Source organism: Anabrus simplex, chromosome 5 (assembly GCF_040414725.1).
Source record: "Anabrus simplex isolate iqAnaSimp1 chromosome 5, ASM4041472v1, whole genome shotgun sequence".
NCBI lineage: Eukaryota > Metazoa > Arthropoda > Insecta > Orthoptera > Tettigoniidae > Anabrus > Anabrus simplex.
Genome location: NC_090269.1, coordinates 181862377 through 181881899, shown reverse-complemented (window position 1 = coordinate 181881899; position 19523 = coordinate 181862377). Strand labels below are relative to the sequence as shown.

General features: G+C 38.1%; 1 protein-coding gene across 3 annotated transcripts in view; it reads left to right on the top strand.

Annotated features, from left to right (window-relative positions):
* LOC136873888 (116 kDa U5 small nuclear ribonucleoprotein component) overlaps nt 1-14134 on the top strand; it is a 398344-nt gene extending 384210 nt beyond the window's left edge. For all 3 annotated transcript variants that reach the window (XM_068227586.1, XM_067147207.2, XM_067147208.2), the window contains 2 exons: nt 10525-10678; nt 10756-14134. In XM_068227586.1, the coding sequence (XP_068083687.1) occupies nt 10525-10678; nt 10756-10959 (358 nt within the window). In that variant the 3' untranslated portion in view covers nt 10960-14134. The remainder of the gene's footprint in view (nt 1-10524; nt 10679-10755) is intronic.
* Nucleotides 14135-19523: the final 5389 nt, after the last annotated feature.

Genomic DNA, 19523 nt, shown 5'->3' with positions numbered 1-19523 from the left:
GATAGCGGATGCTTCAGTGATAGGGCTCTCACTGGAACCGAAGTATAATACACAGTTTAATATAGGAATTTTGAATGGTGAGATAAAAACTGACGCTATAACGGGGTCCTCGTTATGTGCCGTACTCACTATAGTGAACTTCTACTGTACTTGCAAACTCCTAGCAGCAATCTAAGCTGTCAGACATTCCTAGGAGTTTTGGCAGCAAAGATCTTTTCTAACCTATCTAACTCAGGGGTTACACCCTCCGGTGTAATTCGTAATTCGATGTCCAAGAAATGTAATAGTTTGTGTACAGAAAGTTTGATCTACTTAACTTCAATGTGAAGCCAGATTGAATTCATTTGGAGGAGACAGTGTTCCTCGAATGATTGTGAAGCGATCACCAAATCATCATTGTAAGTAGTAGTGAACTCCCTAGTCTCAGGACTTGAAGGCAACAAACATCTAATGCTCATATTAAGCTTGGGGATGACGTTTTTGGTAGCAGACGGGTATGACAAAACTGGTATAATCTCCCATGATGCAAAAAGGCTGCAAATGGCCTGTCTTCTTGCCTTGGGAACCTGTCAGAAACTAGAACTTAAGTCCACTGTAGTCATCCATGGCCTACTTTGTAACCTCTGCACCAGCTCTTCGGTGGTCTTGGGACTCTCATGGTCAGCGGCTGTGTGCTTATTTATGTGTCGAGCATTGAGACAGACTCTGACCGAGCCGTCCGCCTTCCCTACCAGAATGAGGGGGTTGACATACTGACTAGTGGGCTTCTCGATAATCCCATCCTTCCACATCTCCTGGATCAACTCATCCACTGCTTTAACATAAACCTGTGGAATCGGGTATCAATAACTATTGAAATTAGACCTATCTATGATGTTGAACCTGTGTACATATGAGTCATTCCAGACTTGTTCGAGAACACTTCACTGCAATTCATTAATACATTAAATAACTTCTCCTTGAGATCTCTCTAGACCTATAAACTCCACAACCTCCTTAATTTCCTCCTGCTTACTTATCTCCTTGTTCCTGCTATTCAACATACAACAAATTTCTTCCTTTAATTCTTCTTCTACTCCCTCAATAAATTACTCCATTATTCCCCACCCCCCCTCTCTCTCTCTCTCTCTCTCTCTCTCTCTCTCTCTCTAAGTTCATTGTTCTCAACAACCTGAATATGATAAGTCTCATACACAAACTGGTTCTCTTCCATACAATAAGTCAGCCTAACAGATCTCGATCCTTCCTCAAATTGTAAAGTCACATATGCATTCCGTTAATCTAACTTACACTTCCTCTCATTCAGGAAATCATAACTTAAAATTACTGGATAGACTAAGTTTGTGGTACCACTAAGCAACTCTGCTCCATGGTCTGTTCACCTTTTTTTTTCAATGACAACATGAGATCTTGGCCTGTGACTTATTCCCCACAGCCAAAGAAACAACAACAACAACAACATTAGTCACAGGGATCTCCACCCTTATACTCCTATTCTTCATCGTCGGTAAAATATTTTAGGTTAACACATGATCTCAGGCTCCCAGAATCGAATAACACTAACCTTTTCACCCTGAATTATCTGCCTCATTGAACAGAATTGATTAAAATATCATGCACATTCTCACCACTACACATCAACATCGTAACTCCCAACACTCTTTATAACACATGTGACCACGGTATTCTGACTACAGAACATATTGTTCCTTACTCGTTTCGTTTTCAGGATGGTGGGGCCCTCCTCCATTCGGGTTTGGACTTGCCTGACGTCCTGTTACCACCTACCTCCCAGGTTGCACAATCTTCACTGCTAGGCCATGTGTACAGACTCTTACCCAAATTAAAAGTTATACAAACATAAGGATGTGCATATTCGATATTCTGCAACTACAAATCCCCCTCTGTTCTTACATTTTAATTTAGCGAATTCACATTATGTTCACTACTTTATATTACAAATTATTTACGAAAATTTCCTAACCTAAAATCAGGGGATCGTACTTTTGTACGGTTACAGTAGAGCCATAGAGCAACATGGGCCAAGCATACTGTTCGAGGATTTAAATTATCATTTCATATGGCCAAGAATAGCCTCTGCCTCCTTCCCTAAAATTCACCACCCCTGTTGCAACAGCATTGTATGCCTGAGGAATTCTCTTTTAGAAACACCAGCTCGAATGAAGTTAAACACGTGATATACTCTTATTATTTCTAATGTCACAGGTAGTGATAGCATTCCTGCATCACTGATTATCCCTTCGTGGGCGGTGGTCATTTATGGCCGTAGGCGGCAAAGAAAATAAAAAATTAAAATGCATGCAAGATTTTGGGAGATTTACTAAAACCATGAAAATATGCCTAAATATACTACATACCTTGTTTAGGAGTAGAAATCCAAATTTGAAGCGGTTTGAAGGCAAAATAAAAATCGTAAAATCATTTTTTCGTTGTAAGAACGGCACAAGGCACGCTCTACTTTGATATGACAGTGGTTAACTTGAAGTACATTGTAGTCTGCTATTATGAAATATATGTACAAAAAACTACGTTCAATGATATTTTGGTTTAATTTTTTGTCTTTATCCATCAAAAAGTGAAAAAAAATCTGTCAGAAAATAGTCATAGCAGTTGAACCTAAGCTGTACACAAATAATACCATGAATTTGTAAGTCTCAAGGTGATGGATCCTCAAAACTCCAATAAATGCCTTTATGTCACACAATGTTGGGTGATGCCAATTTCTCATTGTGTGCTTTTTTTTTTTTTTTTTTTTTTTTTCGGTGTTGCCTGTATTTTCCTTTTGTCCCCATGTAATTTAGTTTCACTGAGAACATCATCAAATATTTTGTCATCAAAAAATACATTAAAATATTCTACAGGGGGCATATCAGTATAAAAATGTGATGATAATATTGGCCCTTGGTCAATATTACAAATGGGAATAATATTTGTTGGCCCAGGGTCGCTATTACATTCGTCCGGTCTGTCGCTGTCTGTGTCAGCGTCACTTGTGTCATCTTTGCACTCAAACGAGCTGGAGAAAGAATTTTCGTCCTCAGACTCACATTCACTAAAATCAGACACTTTTTCGACCGTATCATCCAATATTGACAGTATGTCTGTATCACTGATCCGCTTTCGCGATGCCATTTTGCCAGAAAACCACGAAAATATATAAGAAGTACGCACACGAGAAAAACGCGTCGCGCAACGTATGTATTACGTAACTCCCACAAACAGGAGAAGAACTCGGCAAGATACTGCGGGGGTTTCCCTCACCGGAAGAGTTGAGAGAGAACAGCTCCTGCCATCTCTGAGCATGTTTGAGTACCTCTTCGGCTAATAAATCCACGATTTTCGAATGGAATATATATATGTGTGTTCCCGCCCGGAGCATAAGAAAAGTCGACCATATATATATGTTTCCGCCCACGAAGAGTTAAGGATATCTTCGGAGCTGTTCTGCAAATACTTACGTACTACCTGACAAACGGAGTGTTCCTAGATGTTTGTAGTACTAATTAGACCCATCCCAAAGTGCTCCAAGTTAGATTCTCCTTCAGATTATCATCCAGTATCCATCCTAACACCCTTATCCAAGGTGCTTGAACATCTAGTTCCGAATACCTTATCAAGCATTCCCCTCAACCCCTTCCAATCCAGTTTCAGAAAAGGGCATAGCACTGCGACAGCTTTACTACAAGTGACAGATAATATCAGACGTGCAGTAGACCAGCAGGACATGACTCTACTGACGTTATTAGATCTCGGTAGTGCCTTCGATAATGTCAACCCTTAGGTACTACTACATAAACTTTGAAAACTAAATTTTAATGGAGTCTCACTTTGACTTTTTTCCCTTATTTTGAAAATCGTTTGCAGTGTATGACAAGAGGAAAATGTGAGTTCAGAATGGTAAAGTAAGTCCCTTGGTGTCCCTGAGTGATCAGTCCCCATCCAGTTAATGATGTATCAAAAGCTCTTAAATTCTCCAAATTGCAAGTGTATGCAGATGATGTTCAAAACCAAGTGATATAGATACTGCAATTATTAGAATAAATTTTGACATACATCATCTTAGTGACTAACAGCTTGTTACTAAACCTGAATGAAACTCAAATTATTATCATTGGTACCAATAAAAATCTAGGACTGGCTTTTTTGACGGCAGTATAGAAGTAATCCCAGACTCAGCTCGGGAAATCATAGTCGCCAAGCCACGCTTCCAAGTTGAGAGCCCCTGGTCCCCATTTTAATCGCCTCTTATGACCAGCAGGAGATACCTCATCTGTTTGTAGCATCTATATTAACTAAACTGGGTATAGTGTGCATTGGTATCACCCAAATATCACTATAAAATTTGTCACAAATGGAACATAATAATTACTTTTACACATATCAAGTGAAAAATCTGCGGCAAATTAAGAAATATTTTATTTTTGGAGAATATTATGTATTGAAATAATAACATTAAGTTATTATGTATACGTACTTTACCACTTTACAAGTACATTTGGTGTTGCGTTCACAGTGACACACGTATGTCTTTTGTCTTACACTTGCAACAATTTCGTGTGTGATATCTGTGTTCACTGAAGTTCTTTGCTTTCGTTTCATTGCTTCACTTGTCAGTGACATCATTTCATGAATTGTATCGTGATATGCAGTATTTAATAGGCGACAAAATGGTATGGCCAATGTACATAAGAAAAATTCAGTGGACTAGTGATTTATTGGTCCAGGGATCGAGCTACTTTCGTTCGAACAGAAATAAAAATATTTATTGGTCCAGGGATCATGCTATTTTTCTCTTGACCTCCATTTTGCTGTTTGAACTGTCTGCTGTAGTCATATGGACAAAGATAATGAGAATCTACAGACATAGCACTCCCATTCCACGGTGCTAGCCCTGGACCTGAAGAAAGTAACAAAAGACGGCACCAGCAGCGATGGACAAAGGTAATGAGAATCCACAGACATAGCCCTCCCATTCCACGGTGCTAGCCCTGGACCTGAAGAAAGTAACAAAAGACGGCACCAGCAGCGGAGTAGGACATAAACCAGTCCTGTCTACAGGCCTTAAGTATGTTTTCATATTTCTCAAGTAACGACGGTATATCTTAATTTACCGTAGATTTTTCACTTGATATGTGTAAAAGCAATTATTATGTTCCATTTGTGACAAATTTTATAGCGATACTAGCTGATGTACCCGTGCTTCGCTACAGAATTCTAAATTTTATACAGAATTCTAGATTAGGTAGTGTAAACGTTGTGAGCAAGATTGTATTAAGTTGCATAGCTCTTAACGTTGCCCTAGAAGCACGACGGGCAAGTCACCAACGTATTTTCTCATATCAAGACTGGGTTAGGGAATTTTCATTGTAATGGTAGGCCAGCTTGCCTACCGTCAGTCACAATCAGGTTGGGGAGTATTCATTATAATGGCAGACACTCACTCCCCGCCTGCCTTTATAGATTCTCAGAAAGACTCTCTTAGTGGTTTGCCCAACTGAAATGAACATGGGTCATTACAATGACGTCAGTGGGAATGGCGCAATTAAAAGCATTGCCTTCATACGAAATACTCGATCAAATGAAAAACCACACATTTTTTTCACTTTTAACGAACAGTACTATGCTGCCGAACTAACAGTCCAAAGCTACAGAGCTGGAATGACCAAGACGCAGACATCCATGATCTGTGAACAATCTTCGTCCTTTTCTCGGCGGGGGGGGGTTTCAAATAGTGGATAGTCCCACGGCAAAAACTATGCCCTTTTACTTATCGGCTTCCTGGGAGTACCCGATGAGTCGGAAAATCTCAATTCACTACACTGGCGGGGAAAGAACTATCTGACGTGGAGGCAATTTTTCCTCCATGCCAGAGAAGAAACCACATCTTCGCTGCAAATTTGGAATAAAATTATTGTAGATTTAATGAAAGTGAAGAGGAAGAAGCTTTTCCTAAGAAACGGCTCTTTTCAAGGTTGAATTTTGAGTTATTTAGTGAATTGTGGTACTATAATTTGGAATAGGACTAAATTGTAATTCCAGACCAGTTCATACTACTACTACTACTACTACTACTACTACTACTACTACTACTGCTACTGCTAACTGAGTCTCTGACTTAAGTGCGCACACTGCTCATTCAAAACAGAGTATCAGAAAATGTATGAACCAGAGGATCGGCATGCTAAAGAAGAAAGTTATCTAACTCCTCAGCTATTTCCCGCCAATATTCAGTTAGGCTGTTATACTCGGTATGCAACAGTAATCCCATCTATCGGAGTTGAATGTCAGCATAAGAGACAAAGAACATTACAACAAAGGTCACTGTAATGTTATTGTTGATCTATTTTACGCGCTTTCGATATTGTAGGCCGTCACATTATTAATTGTCTTCTGGTTCTGAAATACCACTCTTATCATAATCGGTACAGTAAAACTGAATAAAACATAAATGATCGGAAATTATATTCACTATAACTTTTGTTATGTAGTACTTTTACATAGGACCAAGAACATAGGTATTTAAAAATTAAATTTTAGGTGTCTTCCCCTAAACTACCATTTCACCCAGGCTTTATAGCTTAAACTGTAGTTTCTTATTCCCCTACTCTGTATACCGATTTTCATTAAATTCTGTTTACCCATTTTGTCGGGGCTCGGCGTTGATATGGACTTAGCAACAAATATCCAAATTCCTGAATATCTCTGTTATCATAGCCGGTACGGTAAAAATGCATAAGACGTAAATGATCAGAAATGTAATTCTACACAACTTTAGTTATGTAGTATTTATCGATATGACCACTAATAATATAAATATTTGAGAATTGAATTTTAGGCCTTCCCCTAAACTACCATTTCACTCAGCGTGAATAAAATAATGTATAGCCTAGATTGTAGCGGCTCACCCCCCAACTCTATATACCGATTTTTATTAAATTCTCTTGAGCCGTTTTCTCGTGATGCGTGTACATACAGACAGACAGACAGAAATTACGGAAAAGTGAAAACTGCATTTTCTTGTTACTGTGGACATGATCGGTACAGAAATACCATTCTTTTCAAATTCTGAGCAATGTACAGACAAAACTCTTATTTTATATATATATAGATTTGGATGATACCAATGCGCATCGTACCCAACTAAACTGTTGCTAATGCATTCAAACATATTTGTTTCCTTTTGCACCCTACGGGTTAAGGTGAACTACAGTTATTTCTCCAGGTAGTCAGATTTCGTCTGAGGGTATCCATATTTTAAGAAAAATGTTTAATTTTTCTATAAGTTCAATTTTACGTAAGTTCAGAGAAAGATACTAGTTCCAAATGCAGTTCTGAAATTCGTATGTCATCACCAAATTGCAAAGTCCGCAAGTACAAACTTCGATCAACGACTTCCAACGCAAATCCGCTCAGAAAATATCTTACATGCTAAATATGACTATAATCTAATACTACGAATAATAACTCACTGAATTATAAAAATTATTAAGAAGCTTATTTATTAAATTAATAAAATCACGAAAGAAATGGTAAAGTACCTAAATATGTTCATGAACTTCCAATTAATATCCCAAAAACAAAGATTCTCATACGTGAATTAATTCTTTAAGTCAGTGCTGGCTTATGTATAGCTTATGTTTGCTTATTACAACATTTTTAACTGGATATTTCTGAAGTGAAATCAAATTTTTCTAAATCTTCCATGCAAAAATTAGACCGTGCTACTTGCGTGCACAAATATAGCTTAATTATCTGATTATTGTCAAAGTTCATGGTTTTTCCAAGTATTTATATCATTTAGGACGTCAAAAATTCACTGTCATAATAATCACAATGATAACAGTAATCATATTATAATAATAATGACCTGAATTATAATAAAAATGACCTAAATTTAAAAAAATCTGCATAATCTGTATTATCTGAGTTCTGATAATAGTGATCTGAATTCGTTGGTATCGGATAAAATAAAGAAAACAAGAAATCGACTGACGTGCTAAGTTACTTGGTCCTACTGCCATTCAAATTACGGCTCCTAGCTTATTACTCACTTTTATAGTGTTTCAATTTAAGAAAAATATAAACGATATTTCATATATATATATATATCATATTATTTCCCCTTTTCTAGCTGTTTAACGTAACACAGTTCAATGTGCACATAGCCGATAAGCTTCTGCCATATAAACATGTTTGCAAGTACCTGCCGTATGATATCTCAATATTATATTATCACTCTGGTTATATAATAATCTTGATTTTTACACGATCTATATTCATGGAGAATACGACACAACACACACAAATCTATCCTTTACCAGTTATTACTACTGCCAAATCATTCTCAATACTCAGCTAAATACATATAACTGAACCATCAATACCTTGCTAGAAGTTTTCCCTGGAGTATGTTTCCTTTCAGTAATTGCTTTGTTACCATCCATATATTGCGTATTATTCATTTCACACATGTCTCATTACTTACCATTCTGTGCAATATTTCAATTAAATCATAACAAACACTTCCAAATACGCGTCCTACTATGACGTAATCTAGGTTTGGATAGCACTATGTCATTCATAGATCTTTTAAACTAACTGGCACTCTTTGAAATCAGCTGTTTTACTATGTCACTTTTTAATCGTATGCTCACTCATTGATTGAAATTATATCATAATACTTAACCAGTATATCATGAGGTATCATCTTAATTCCACATTGACTTAATATATTAATAGCATCTTAAATATATCGCACTTCACTTCCTTATATCATTTGCACACTTAATTATTTCATGCGTGGGCTATTCAGTTCTACAGCACATACCATGAATACGTTAAATAAAGAACTATTCTACTTATTACTACCACTTAGCTCGTCATTCGACATCTCAGGCCTTAGTTGCTCCTCTCCGTCTGCTCCATGGCTGGATTTTAGGTCATGGTTCGACGACTGGTCGGATCCTGCATCTCAAGTGGCTCTGGTTGCGTGACCTCCATCTCTCGTGTCGGGTTGTCTTAACTACCAGGATGACATCTCTCTCCAGGTTGGTCCATGCCGGTTTAGTAAGCCATCATTTCCTCAGAAGTACTGTAGACAATATCGAATATTTCTGAAAAATACATATTCATTTTGGATTTCTGATATCTTAAAATTTCTGTTGATATCTATATATTCTAGCTTTCTTCTGTAGAATAATTTCTTAATTCTTGAGGTCTGCGTATATGGTAAATTGCCTCATTTTTTTGAAATATACAGAGTTAGCTTATTTGATTTTGGGAATGATTGTTTCTCTGTTTATAATATCTCCGCTATTATTTTCTCCAGTTGCAGTACCAGTTTCTGCTCTTGTGTATCACCAGATCTTATGCTTTCAGATGATCAGCATATATATCTGGACGAAGTTTTCAAAATTCGCCGGGTTCTTATCCTCCTCACTGTATTTTATATATTAATACGCTCTTCTCTTTGATATTAATGTCGTTTCAGCTTAATATCCACGTTAGAAATTGTTCGATCTTCTCAATTCTTCAGAGCAATATCAATCACCTCTTGTCCTTGCGAAATTAAATTTTTAAGTAAGTTTTTCTAATAATCCCTTCGATTCTTCTTATTTAAAAAAAAAAACAATTCAGTCGATTCTACTCTGTCGCACATTCCCTTCGTAACATCGTAGTTCCGAATCAGTCATGGACTTCTAATATGCTTAAACATCGATATCTTGCTATATATTCCTGTGTCTTGGGTGGTCTCTACCTTCCATAGGTGCCATTTTGGAACACGTCCAAGAAATGCATTAGGTACACTTTATAGAAGGATTGTTGTTGCAAATGCTGAATTTGTGCCAATGTTGTATAATAACTAGATTTAATGTCTAATGTGATTTGTCCTGGGTTGGGATTGATAAAGGGAAAGTCTGTCTGTCTGTCTGTCTGTCTGTCTGTCTGTCTGTCTGTCTGTCTGTCTGTCTGTCCGTCTGTCCGTCTGTCTGTCTGTCTGTCTGTCTGTCTGTCTGTCTGTCTGTCTGTCTGTCTGTCTGTCTGTCTGTCTGTCTGTCTGTCTGTCTGTCTGTCTGTCTGTCTGTCTGAAAATGTAGAGGTTATCATTGTCCTTTTGTGTTTCTCATGTTTGTCCTTGTCTCCTTATCTCTTGTTCCCTCTTGTGATGCTTGACCTATCATTGTGTTTATACCATTAAATGTTCTTATATTTATTTTTATATAGGACTTGTTCCTTAACATCGTCCAAGTGCAGCTTGATGACTGTGTAGTCTGCTACTGATACCAATATAAACTCTTACTTTTACTGCTAACAACAGTCATTTGATCATCTTGCATTCACTATATTGCTACCTTCTTCTGGCTTTCATGGTTTTTCTTTTGCTCAGCTACTACAATTTACATCCTAAATCAGATGTGATGGGTCTTATTCAGCAACCTGATTTCTTTATTTCAATATCAAGGTACCGTACCTGTTTTGTTTATTATTTAATTTCCATTGCAGAGGTCATGTGACACAAGATGCCCCTGTCCCAGGATCTCCGCTGTACACCATTAAAGCATTTATACCAGCTATTGATTCATTCGGTTTTGAAACTGATTTACGAACTCACACACAAGGCCAGGCTTTCTGTCTGTCCGTCTTCCATCATTGGCAGGTATGACGCATCACTATTACTTCTTTATTCTCTGTTTGCCAATGTGATATAATAACCTGATTTAACATCTATTGTAGATCGTCCCTGGTGATCCTCTGGATAAGAGTATTGTGATACGACCTCTGGAACCTCAGCCTGCCACCCACTTGGCTCGAGAGTTCATGATCAAGACACGTCGCCGTAAGGGACTCAGTGAAGATGTATCTATCAACAAGTTTTTCGATGATCCTATGTTGTTGGAACTGGCAAGACAAGATGTCATGCTTAATTATCCTCTGTAAATGTACTCTGATACAATTGTGAGCCAAGTCTGACTCTTCCATAGCATTTAAGTGATCACCTGTTAACTATAAAGTGTGTTTGAGATTCAGTGCAATTTGAATTGAATTGCACTTTGTGTAAATAAGACTGTAATAACACCAATGACATGGTGTAAGACATTTGTTTAGAGGTAGATTTTTTGATCTCGCTTCCTTCTCGCTGCAAATACACGAGAAATAAACATTACGGACCCTCCTCCCCACCCCAAGAGAAAAGGAGGTTAAGGACAGTGGAGTTCCTTGAAGCATTAGTCCCCTTTCTGTAATCTTGATATTAAGAGCAGTAGACCCTCTGCCCAGTCACCTTTGTACCCAGGATCACAATGCCACACAAGAAAGATGTTATCTGTAAATCTCCCAAACCAAACCTGGTACTAATATTTGTCATAGCAGAGTGATCTTTGGGGAAATGTACTTTTCCACAAGTAGAAATTTTGTTTCTAAATTTCTCCAAATGTTTGGAACAACGATATTAGTTACGAAGTTTGGAGAAAGAGGAAGGCTCTTCGTCTGTAGAGACGAGAATGGTATATAATTATGAAGGGAGGAGCCTAGCTATGAATTCATTGTTAGGGCAATTTGATGGCTGTCATTAATGTGATGAACATCCTTCTGAAGTGGTTGTTACTGTAGGAGGTATGGGCTTCTAGGGTGACAAGGCTGAAGAAAAGTAAGTATTTGCTGTAGGAAGACTGAAAACTGATATGATTGACATACTGGTAATTGTTGGTTAGATGTATGTAGTCAACTCTACCATCCTAGAAGTAGTGGTAGGTGTCAACGAAGGTGGAGGAGATTCTCCTGTGTAAAATTATAATTTCATTTGAAGGAAATCGAGGAGGTTAAGATCATGGTGCCACACAAGAAAGATGTTATCTGTAAATCTCCCAAACCAAAGGCTGCCTGTGTATTAACTCCCCTTTTCATATACAATTTGTTGATTGAACATTCAGCAGTTTGTTTTCAAGTTGCACGAGACTGTAAACGAGCATGCCATACATACACCGATGACCCATTATGTTATGATACCATAAGACTGTGTAGGACCAGCTTTAGCTTGCAGAGCTGCAGCCAGTCTGTGAGGGATCACTTCAGCGAGGTGGCGGAAGGTATCCTGGGGTTTCTCAGATCACATGCATAACAGTTGACGTATACTGTGCAGCAGTGGTGATATAACAAAGACACACAACTCAAGTCAAACCACAAATGTCCATATCGAGGCTATTTAGTGGCCACAGCATTGAAGCAAATTCACTTTCATGTTCCTCAAACCAGTTCTTCACAATCCTGATAGTGTGGCATGGCACATTGTCCTGTTGGATGTAGCCTCCACCAGCAGAGAACAGTGTTAATATGAACAGATGAACCTAGTTCCCATTAATGTCCCGGTACCAGACAACTGTCGGGGATTGGTTTACCTATATAATGGACCCCTATGGGTCCCGTGAAAACATTTTCCAGACCATCACTTCTCCTCCACTGTTCCATCTCTGTCTTACAGCGCAACCATTTACCATAACTTCCAATGGTAATAGGCACACTCGCGCTTGGCCATCAATGTGATTAGCCAGGAATCTGGATTCATCAGACCAAGTGACCTTTTTCCAGTTATCTGCAGTCCAGTATCAGCGATTTTATGCACTGATCTTGGTGGAATGCAGGTCTTCATCCCCACAGTTCCACACACAGCAGTGTTCACTGAACTGTGTGTTATGAAACATTGCTCTGGTCATCACAGATGTACCTCTGGACAATTTCTCGAACTGTGGGCTTGCAGTCACTCCAGACAATGCAGCTGGCCTCTGGCATCGACACATGATTGAATGATATAGATGTTGATTCCCATAGGGAATCTGAAATATTTGTCCTGAATGAGCAAATTTATAATACCAATATAAATGGTCCGTTATTGGACATTATAAACTTTCCAGCTAGCTCATTCTTGGTTGCCAGCGTTTCGCCCTCGTGTGCTAGGGTGGGCTCATCAGTTGGTACCTAGCACACCTACCAATACGCTGGCTAGTGCATACCGTGGAGGCCACTGCGTAGGCTAGCACACGAGGGCGAAACGCTGGCAACCAAGAATGAGCTAGCTGGAAAGTTTATAATGTCCAATAACGGACCATTTATATTGGTATTACATGATTGAATGACGTTGCACCACTTTTTGTAAGTGGTCTCAGCAGTGGTATGAGAGCAGCCACCGAGCTGCACCGCTTCAGAGATTATGGTACAAAGGCCTCAGGTACTAGGTGGCAGTAACAGTATCAAATTTTTAAACTGTGCACGTTGGTCAAACAGGTATTCAATACAATATATATTAACGTTGAGAAAATTAGGTCACAATTTGACCTCTTGTCAAAGTGGGAGAGATTGCCTGCTTTTCCCATTCTGATACCATGGACACCACTAACGATGAGCCTGTAGACCTGCCATGTAAATGCTATTCTGCCATCATGTCGCACATACCTCTCCACTCTCCAGACGCGATAAATGTTCCCGCATCAGGATGAACATAAAATAATGGCTCATCGGTGTGCATTCAGTTAAAAGTTTGCTAATACTGTTTATATAAAACTGGATATTATGCCTATGAAATACTTATTTTGAGTTCCTATTCATCAGTGTTAATATCATGAAAGTTAATTTGAAATTTCTGCTTCGGGTAACACAAAAATTCCCTCTTCATTCGCATATTTTGTAGTCCATCAATGTGCCATTTAATTAGGAATAAACAAAATACCATGGCCAGTTCTAGTTGTTAAATTATATGACGTTGAATATGTCCTATCATTTCAGATTTCAATTATTTGTCCTCCTTTTATAGGCTCATTTTTACAGAATAATGCTCTGTATTATCTGTATTGAGAATTTCAACATTCTATATGCTGTTTTAGCCTGGTGTCATTCTCTAAGAAATGTAATAATCTCTCGGGGGGGAAATTTTTTTGCCTCAGATTTCATAACTGGAGGTGAAAGAATTTCATCCTCTTCACCATAAACTGTATAAATGAGGTTAAATTGTCTGCATAAATTTGTGACATTTCATGTGCAGAGCTATATTTTATTGTAAATTATGTACATATTGCTATTGTATCCCATGTAAGCAATTAAATGTTGTTTTGTATCTTCCTTATGTACAGTTGTTCTCATTCTGTGAATGCTGGAGGTTCTCAATTTGTTATTCATCTAACAATGGAGGTGTCTGAACTGGGTAATTACAGATCATGCTGGAACCTTGTACTCATGTTGGGTGAGCCCAATTAGGCAGAGCTGTGAAGAAGAAAAAAAAAAAAAAAAAGTCCAGAATTAACTCCTTCCCTCACTAGGTGGCAGTAAGTATAAAAATTTTTAATTTTGCACACTGGTAAAATGGATAGTCTCCTTCATGCCTGGTTATAAACTATAAATTTCATTTTTGTTCCGTAATGAAGTGCATTTATAAGAAATGCATTTCCAATACAATATATACTATGAAAAAATTAGGTGTCAAATCATAGGTTATACATTATTTTAGGAAATCAGTATCTTTGCTTAATTTGCCTATTTTAACTTTTAAGCCTAAAAATAAAAATGCTTTCTTTGCCTGGTTGGCAGCATAATACGAGCTATAAGTTTCATTTTTGTTTCGTATTGAATTGCAATTATAAGAAATATTTTGACAATTTATATAAAACTGGATATTATGCCTATGAAACACTTATTTTGAGTTCCTGTTCTTCAGTGCTAATATCATGAAAGTTAATTTTATTTTTTTATCATGCCTGGTTGGCGGCTCGAGAGAAACTTTCCAAACGATTGTCCTCCCGTTCTCGCGCTCACGAACTACACTGCAGCATGGGACATTTATGCCACATCTTTAACCCTCAGCTTGAAAGATTAAGCCTATCAGGCCGCTGTGTTATTTTATTTCTCTGATATTGACAACATGACAAATTTTATACATTCTCTTTTGAGTTGTTTGTTCTTTCATCTTTCGTCTGATATGCTTGAGTGTTTTTGTGATCTCCAAACTGTTCAGTGGATTGTCATTGGCATTATTTATCAAGTGTACCATACTTCTGTGGTGAGCTTGTTCGTCCTACAGATCGCTATGTCATATAACATAGTATTTTATCAATTATAACATAGCTGTAAGTTCTATTTGAGGTTAATTTCTTTTAGGTAATTGGTATTTATTGGTATTGTACTGGGAGGTACACCTCTACGCCGCACATTTAAATCTTGCGCCAATTAGAACTCCTCTACAGGAGAAACACTGAACTTGGAACTAGACCTACTTAAACTTTTCCTCAGAAGATGTCACTACCATAATTTTGTGCTTATGAAGTTGCCAGTACTGTGTGAATTTCAATTTGTTTTGTTTTCCATTGATCAAGAAATGTGGACATTCTCTCGTAGATGTCACTACAAAAACTATGATCATGCACCCTGGTGCGAAGTGAAAGATTGTTAAGTTTGAAATTCTAAAAAAGGAAAGAAAATATAACCTTGTTACAGTTTTAAAATTAACTTTGTTTTGGTAGTTAGACCCATTCACCCCGGCACCTTCTTTCACCCCTGCTGATCCACCAACCACGGTAAGAAGTGGTAGCAGAGCGTGGTTGAAAGGGTCTCAATTAAGCCCCTTTTGACGGCTAAACATTTGATTTGATTTGATTTGATTTGATTTGATTTGTACTCTATCTATTTTCTCAATCGCTGGAATTTTCTTTTCCTATTTTCTCATCATCATAATCATCATCATCCTAAACCATCTCCAGTTTCCCGGGTGTGGTATATGAGCCTCCTCCATCTCATCCTGTCCTTGTACCATTCTTCCTCCACCAACTTGTCCCAATCATGACCTCTCAGCAGTACATCGCTCTTAACTAAATCTATCCATTTCCTTCATGGCCTTCCCACGGGTCGTCTTCCTTCTACCTTTCTGTCAAATTCCTTCCTTGCAGTTCTGTTTACTGGTATCCTCTTCATGTGACCAAACCACTTCAGTCTTGATATCTGAATCTTATTGAGGAGAGAATCATCTATTCCTACTTCTTCTCTAATTTTCTCATTCCTAATCTTGTCTTTCCTGGTTTTCTGGATCATAGTGCGTAGGAATTTCATTTCAGCTGCCTGAAGTTTGGAATTATCTCTATTGGTCAGTGTTGTGTTTTCGAGACTGTATGTAAGAATTGGTGTATAATAGGACTCATTTTTGTTTTTGTTACCGTGTTTTAGCGGTAGGTAGTGTACCAGGAAAAGTTGTGGGCAAAGGGCATGAGTAGGACCTCAGGGAGTGGAACTGGGTTTTGGAGCCGATACAGAGAAGGATAGTCTCGCAGAGCGAATAATAGACGGTAAATAATTTTTTTTCTTAAAACAATTTATTAATTTTTCACCCTGCGGTATGATTATTGACTCAAATTTTGCATAGAAATTAAATGTCGAAAAAAAATGGCATAAATATCATTGGTTTCAAAGTCTTTCATATGTGGGAATTTCCACCTAAAGTCTTTTTAAACCTAAGCACACTTTTATAATTGTAAATGGATATGAGAAATTATCAAAGTTTTCAGTTCTCAGTTCGTCAATCTCGATATATAGCACACTTGAAAGCCTACAGTCTTTCTACGAGAAATTAAATTTATCACTTTTGAGAAATTATGAAAATTGTTCACACGCGACACTGAAGTTTCACTGTTCAAAATAAATGAAAAAGTTTAGTCAGTTTGTTACTCACTTATGACAAGAACTGTTGTTACCAAATGTCGAAAGATGGACGTCTGGAATGTTCCATGTAGAATCAGGATTGGCGATGTTGACGTTCCCAATGAGGTGATGACAGCTGGAACTGGATCACGTTGAGTTGTAGCTTGTTCGGGTGATTTTCGCACACGAAAATTTACTTAGTGTGAGTAGTTTATCACTGACACTGTTGAACACTATTTATGGCGTATGAAGAATCACAGTCCTTTCTGTACGAAATGCTATTTACAGTCGTTATTGAAAAGTTCATAATCACACAGTTCACATAAAAAAAAGAAAGTAAGTCGATAAACACAGTCTTTGAACACAGTCTGAAGTTGCTAGGGATTATTTTCTGCTAATCCTGTTACTATAATGTTATATTAACACAGAAAAGTTCTCACTTTTTTATTCAAATTACTACTGTGAGTCTTATGTTGATGTGACGTGAATATGAGTTCTGGTAATTCTAAGTATTAGGCTCAGTAGAAGTTCAATGTTACTTGAAGTTACCTAAGTCCACACGTAATGAAATAGTTAATATTTGTACTCCAATAAGTTCACTCGCGTTACAGTCTTAAATGTCTTTAGGATTATATTGTAATCGCGACGCGGTATACTAACTGCAGTGCGACGTCCTTTAATAATTCTATCGGTGATAGAATTTCGCGTTCCGGAGATACGACGGAAAGTACTTCTACCGTGACTGCGCGAACATACTGTACGCGGGCCGGTCTCTTCGCTATCTCACTCACACAGCTGTTTGCTTGTCCTTGTACTAGTTTGCGGGCTGTCTGGCCTTGACATATATAGATACCAGCGCAGGGAGGGGTGGCGGCTCTCTCGGCCATGTGACCGTGATTACGTAATTTCGTTGAGACTTTAAATTATTATAACTCAACAACCGTTTGATGAATTAATTTGAAATTTACAGGGATTAACTTTTATGATGTTTGCTATAATTCAGCGTTTGTCCCGTTGAAATTGGTTAAGGCATTAAAAAGCTGTTAAAAGAAAATTTCTTTCGAGAAATATCTCTAGGGGAGGTGAGCTTCAAGCGACAGGTGACGTCACTTGACTCCGCCTAGCGCACTCGTAGGGTCTGGCACATACTGGAACATTCTTTACATGGATGTTCGTACGTCGGTCGGATCTTTAATGCTGGAAATAACATTTCTTTCAATTAACATGGACCAGGACCTAGGCCTTCCTGGTACAGTAGAGGTGAAAGAAGGTGCAGGTGTGAATGGATCTCAAGCTACGAAATTATAGTGCCTGTAAAGTAAATTTAAAATTTAGTACGGTTATATTTTCTTTTCAAAATAAATAAGTAACAAGCATGGCAGGTACAGAATAGCAAGTCAAAATAAGGTAGTTACAATATTTACAGAATTTGGGCTTCGCGCCTCGAGTTCACAATGCTTGGGCAATCAGCTCAGTTATACCCCAAACACAAGTTTTAACAGAGGGGCAGAAAACCCCATTCATACCTAGGAGCCCTTGCTCCAAATTACACTGAAAAGCCTCCTCGAGGCATACAACATACAATTTTCAAAAGAGCCACTCGCTCTCAAATTTAAGCCTCTCCCAGGCCACACCAAACTCCACCTTCAAGCTGTCCTCAACGGGCATAAACACAGGGGTAAAATACCCAATCTACTGAGGTCTATTAAACGAAAAGAATGTTAATTAAATGACCTCTAAAATAACAATTTGAGAGGAGGCGAACTTGCACTCCTAATACACTAGATTAAGACCTACTTGGCGCTAGGCCGTTAATACAAGGGCTAATCCCATACTAAGGAGGTGACTTAAGAAGAGAACAATTTGTTTTACATTAACGAGGAATAGGTTGAGAAAAATAAGTTCACCTCAAAACAATATGAGTGGGAGCTCGAGAGGGTTAGCACTCTCTATCCCAGAATGTAGCTTTCCAAGAGAATAGATGAAAAGAGTAGTTACATTTACATTTTAGGAAAAGGTTACATGGTGGAACGCTTCGCACCCGCCCCGAGAGTTAAACTGCTGAGCTAGCAAAGAAAGAATATATTAATCGGCCATTACCTTATAGTTGACCGCTGCCGGAGAAAGAGGCGCTTCCCGCCTCCTGCTATGTACTTAATACACTGAAAAATGGAACAGAAGTGGCCCGGAGACCCAAAAATCAGCAGTTTATATCCTCTCGCGGAAGGTTCTAGGTGTTAGGGGAAAGAAAACACCCTCCCACAAACTTTTTATTGGCTAGGGTATAGAAACATATTCAAGTTGGGGGAAGATACCAATGATTGGTCAGAAATTAATAACAGAAATTCGGGATTGGTCAAATGCAAAACAAGGGGAAAGAGAGGGGTATACAGCCAACTTAAACAATAACAGAAAGAAATTTAACAAAGAACAAACTTTTGAAATAAAATTTTCTCCAAAGAACAGTTATTTTTCTTCCCACTAGGGTGCACTATTGTAGTTTTTCAGTGGTGTCCTCTAGAAGAGAAAGTTCACACTTCTTACTTCAAGCAAAACAAAAGTACGTCGAAAATGACACAGTTCACAAACTCAAAAATTTCCAGGTGGTGACATCTTCTGAGAAACTAGAAAATTAATAGGGTAAATAAAGTTCAGACTTCCTCCAGCAGAGGAGTTTCCACAGGCGCACATTTTAAATTAGCGGAGTGGAGGTGTACCGCCCGGTACAGTTTTCATGGGTATTTGCTCATCCCACAGCAGGTGTCTTACCTGGTGGTAAAATTGTGTTGCCTTATTGATTCGATTGTTCAACTCATGTTTTGCTAGGTTGT